The following is a 5056-nucleotide window of genomic DNA, read 5'->3' as shown; positions in this document are numbered from 1 at the left end:
ATTGGCTGCTTAGAAATTAAGTGTTAACGAGCAGTTGGACAGGTGTACCTAATAAAGTGGCCGGTGAGTGTATAAACAAAAGATGTGCTTTGAGTGTACTAACGCCGACCTGCCATGTAAGCTGCCACAAGGTGGTGCTGTTTCTCAAGGATTTTTAATACTGGGGACATTTAAAATTAATACAACATAAATCAATCAATCAAAATGTATTTATATAGCACTTTACAACAACCAGCAAGTACTCAAAGTGCTTAACAAAATGAGTAAAATCACAACATACAATAGAAAGAGTAAACATAGAAAACAGTAAAATCAGAAAAGGTTACAAAGAAACAAAAAAACAACATAAAAGGCAACTAATTGTCCCAGTGGTGGTTCGTTAGCATTGAATATCCCATCGGTGTTAAGCTAAATGAACAAAAGAGATTGCCAACATGCCCACCACATTCATTAAAGATGTCAAATTGTAATGACTTCTCAATGCTAATGCTAATTCCTTTAACTCTCTTTCACTGAAAACACAGACTATTAACTCTATACATCTCTCAGGTTGCATTTGTCATAAACATCACTCCTAATAGAAAGTTATTATGGCATTTTATGTTACCTGTGAAGAAATACCTTTTCCAAATTTTGTGGCGATCCTATATGCAAAACAAAAACAAATAGCGAAATAGTCTTCAGACTCCAGAACAGAAGCAGCAGGTTGTGCTGTGTTGGGGAGAGAGGAGAGTGAGGTGGCTGCTTCCTCGAAGGATTGTTCTATTTGTATGGATCTACGCTGCAGCCCAGATCCTATTAGTGTGCATGATTAAGCCTTATGCGCACAGCATAACTACCGATCCGTTTAGGATGGGTTTTAATACAGGGTTAACATGCTTGCTCAGTTGTTTGCAGGTTCCCCAGCATACTCCAGAGCCCTCCTCAGGTAAAATGTGCTCCTCAAATCTCCATCAGGCCGACAGTAATAAACCTGAGCTTCCTGCAGAGACCTGGCACACACTGGCATTCTCTGGCTAAGCTCTGTATTGTAGGCTTTAAGAGGAGCAGAAGGACTGCATGTGCAAATGTGCACGCTTATACAAAAACATCAAAGAGAAAACCAGTGTTACTTTAACTACAAATCATGTGCATTCAGATTCAGCATCCATCAGCGGCACTGCATGAGAAAAAGACGTCCTGCTTCCTGTCTTTTAGGCCTCTTCCAGCAGCGACTGTGAGTTGTTCTTATCATGATATCTAAGCAAGGCAGCAGCGTGGTAAATGTGGAATTCCTGTGTGCTTTCTCAGCTCTCTGTTAATCTGAGCCCACTGCCATACAGCCTTGACCCAGCAAATGAGGTCCCAACCTCTGTATGAGGACCAGCAGCAACAGGGCTGTAGGATACCTGACCTTCAGCTGCTTTTCATCAGCCGGCCACGATCCCTATCTGGGACCTAATACCAGCCTGCTGCTTCAATTACAGCCGACAGTAAAATAACAGTTTTGAAGCCTTTAGGAAAACAAGTAATTAGTCGGTTTATCATCTCAGGCTGGTCTGGAATCTAAGACGTGGTGGACTAGGTCAAACTCCAGCTATTGGCACTAAGCCTGGGTTTGAAGGCTCTGTTATCCAAAGAAAGAAGAAAAACAGATCAGAGTTGTTGTTTTTTTAAGCTCAGAGGATTTTAGAGCTGAATTACTTGCTGTTATCTGTATCCTTTCAGCGTAAATCAATTGGTTTGAACTGAGCGAGTGTAAAAAGATAAGCATCAAGGCCCGTGCAATGCAAGGCAGTGACACTAACTCGCACTGTGAGGATATGAGAGTAAATCTGTCTAGTTTCTTTGATGTGGGATGCAGATGTTTACTGCCTTTGATCAGTGATCTGCATCTGCAGGTCGGAGAGATTATGGACACAGGAACTGTTATAATTATCACTGCACCTGGAGGAGTCAAAGGAAATGGCCACTGGGGAACCTTACAGTCTAATTTTGGTCAGTATTGGCTGCCATTTGGAAATTCTTTAATTTATTAACAGAAATAATTGTTATGGTAAAACATGCACATATCTAGCCTATATGATCAAATAAAAAAGTTAGGAATGGTATTTTGTATCACAGCAAAGTGAATCAATCTAATTTTAGATCAAACAGACATACCAAGGAAGATAAAAGTACCGAATAATAAAGCACATGGTAAAACTGAAAGCTAAAACTATTACGCCTGATATATATCTAAAACATAAAAATCTCTATCTTTATCGGGTGATTTAATGAAGTCCAACAAAGGTTGTTGTTGTCAAACAAATAAATTAGACAACCTAATTTATAAAATCGAGTCACTAAAACATTTTATTTTTTATTTTTGTAAAGCTACTGACCCACTGTATAGGCTAAATTAGCCTATCTGTACCAGACCAGGTTGAAATAATTTAACTGTGCTGTTTATTTTTCTCTTTTTGTATGGTCAAATAGAAACATGTCTTTTAAATAAATGTTTTTTTAGTAGTAACACAGGAATGTAGAGTTATTGTGATAAATCAGTTGATAAATAACCCAAATGAGTAACATAGGCTAAGCTATTTTTAAAAAGCACGGCGAGTGCCCTAAAGGAATATCACGTGAAAGGGATTTTTCATCGTTGAAGGAAATGAGATATGAATATGTAAAAACACAGGAACTGCACTGAAATGTCGCCGTTTCGGTGTCGTTCCACCTCCCTGAAATTATCTATAATGGGTACCAGATTTTACCCGGGGACGCGATTGCCATCATCCCCCAGTAACTTAATCTCCGGCCGGATTACTGCAGCACCGCACGACGTCCCGGGGCCTGTCCGCGGGGGAGAGTCAGCAGGAGAGGACGGGACAGCCACTGGTACGACTTCAAAAACCTGAGTTGGACCATTGATGTGTTAAGAGACCAGAAGAGTTGGACAGTGGGTGTCCAGAAGAAAGTGAAGATGATGTCAAGTTAAAAAAGAAAGTTAGGAGAAACCGGAAATAAGGTACGCTCCTTCACAATAAGAGTTGTGCGGGATGGCCAGTAGACTAGACACAGTTTGGCTTGCCCTTAGATTTGGGGAGCAGAACCGTCATTTTTGACTAGGTTGAACGTCAGTAGATAGAGTTAAAGCAGCACTGTGTTAATGGGAGTCACTTGTTAAAAGTGCATTTAAAGTCCTTTTGAAATTAATGATTTTAATCATTTTATTGTTACGGTGAAAACCATGGGTCCTGGCCTTCTGCTAGAGCACGTGGGACTGTGCATTAGCAGGGTACATGGCCTATGCGTGCTGGTAATTAGGGTTGTGCCGTTTGAGAACACAAAAATTGTCTTTAAATCCCTGAATACAGCACCGCTAGGTAAGCATGTTGACAACTGAAACGTTATCTTGTTTCTTTAATCAATACAAAAACAAAAGTGTAAAACGATGTAGCCTAGCCTACTTTTTTTCATTCATTTGCAGAATTGTTAGCCTACTATTTCTTTTGTAGTAGCATCTTACAACTTACATTGGACAACTATAGCAGAAACTCAAGGAAGCCCACATTTCTAAGTTTTTTGCCCCCCTCTGAAAATTGGCCAATGTTTCCATATTTATATGATTTCTTTTAAAAAAAAATAGGCCCTATGTTCCCATTTTACTATTATTTTCTTTTCGAAATTAGGCTATATGTTCCCATATTTGTTTTTAAATAATTCATATCATATTTGATCCCCCTTTATCTCCTAATTTTCAGAACATTCTTAGAAATATGGGAACATAGGCCACAGTAGCATAAGGCTGAACCATAAACTGCTAATGTATTTAATATTATATGGGCTGACCAGGAGGATAGCTAACGTATAACATTGTGTTTGAAGTTTTGCAAGAAGGAAACGCACATAATTTAGCGTGTTAACAGTGAGCTTTAGTGGTAACGTTAATGGGAAGTGAATTTTGTTACCTTTCTTTGAGAACGGCTAGGCTAGGGGAACTAGCCTAGCCGTGTACATGGCTAGGCGGCTAGGCTAGTTTCCCTCACCTTTCCAATAATATGCTAAAACTAACTAAACCAGCATTTTCCAAAATGTCAAATTACTTCTTTAATTGAGACATTGTGTCATCAACATAGAGGCTAAATATTAAGCGTGAAAAGTATTTTATACATCAGTCATTATTCTTTAAATATGCTATTTTTGCTCTACTCAACAAGAAAAAACAATTTAATTCTGAAAGAAACACCGGAAGTCCAGCTCGTCTTTCTGTAACCTCTGGTAGGGGGTCACTTCTTCCTCCTCCAGACTCCGGGAACATCACACCACTCCAGCAAAACTGCACTCCTCTGAAACCAAGCTAGGAAAAGACAATGGGATTTTAAACTGAAGACTCAACATGAAAACACACTAATAGTGTTATTTATTTTATTAGTGCGTGTCGTTCTTCGTGAAACAAGTTACCACCTCTGCGCTGGATGCTGAGATGCGCAGAAAGTGACAGCGGTCCTCATCTCTTCTACAGTCCTCAACGAGTTATAAAACGCCATGAAAGGTTTGTTTCATTTACGTGTAGCCGTTTTTAAAGTGTATGTGTTATAATTCAAACAAATAGATAACACTCTTTACAGGTTGCTGTGCCTATATTTCTTCGTGGTGCGCGATTCACATCTGGATGACATTACGGTACTGCGCTGCAGAAGTTGTGAAATTCTTTTCTTTTCTTAGTTACACCACTTATGTGCATGTTATTGACGGTTATAAAAGACTAGGCTAATTAATGTTTGAACAAGTAGGCTGTGTATCCGGTAAAGCTTTTTTTTTTTTTTTTTTTACTTTTTTAAACTGAAACAAGATCTGTTTCCAAAAAACGTTATCATTGTAAAGAAAAGATCCTGCATGACAAACCTTGTAGTGCATGTGGTTTTCAGACTTGGTTAACCGCTGTGTTTGGGCTAACACTCCAAACAGTAGCCTCTTAAAGCAGCATCCTGTATTTGTTTCATCAACAACTACAATCTTTTATTAATTGCACCAAGATAAACTAAGGTGAAATAGCACAGAAACTTCCTCTGACACCCTCCCCCCCACCAAA

At 39.1% G+C, this 5056-nt stretch overlaps 2 protein-coding genes across 2 annotated transcripts in view; one reads left to right on the top strand and one right to left on the bottom strand.

Moving 5' to 3' along the window:
* Window positions 1–631, bottom strand: part of LOC117938156 (clusterin-like protein 1) — a 4793-nt gene extending 4162 nt beyond the window's left edge. The window contains exon 1 of the mRNA XM_034862627.1: window positions 608–631. The gene's annotated coding sequence lies outside the window, so the exon portion shown is untranslated. The remainder of the gene's footprint in view (window positions 1–607) is intronic.
* A 3625-nt stretch (window positions 632–4256) lies between these two features.
* The window catches only part of LOC117937884 (collectin-12-like), a 30409-nt gene continuing 29609 nt past the window's right edge, over window positions 4257–5056 (top strand). The window contains exon 1 of the mRNA XM_034862139.1: window positions 4257–4516. Coding sequence (XP_034718030.1) covers window positions 4510–4516 — 7 coding nt within the window. The 5' untranslated portion in view covers window positions 4257–4509. The remainder of the gene's footprint in view (window positions 4517–5056) is intronic.

This window comes from Etheostoma cragini, chromosome 22 (assembly GCF_013103735.1).
Source record: "Etheostoma cragini isolate CJK2018 chromosome 22, CSU_Ecrag_1.0, whole genome shotgun sequence".
Classification (NCBI taxonomy): domain Eukaryota; kingdom Metazoa; phylum Chordata; class Actinopteri; order Perciformes; family Percidae; genus Etheostoma; species Etheostoma cragini.
This window is presented reverse-complemented; position numbering and strand designations above follow the sequence as displayed.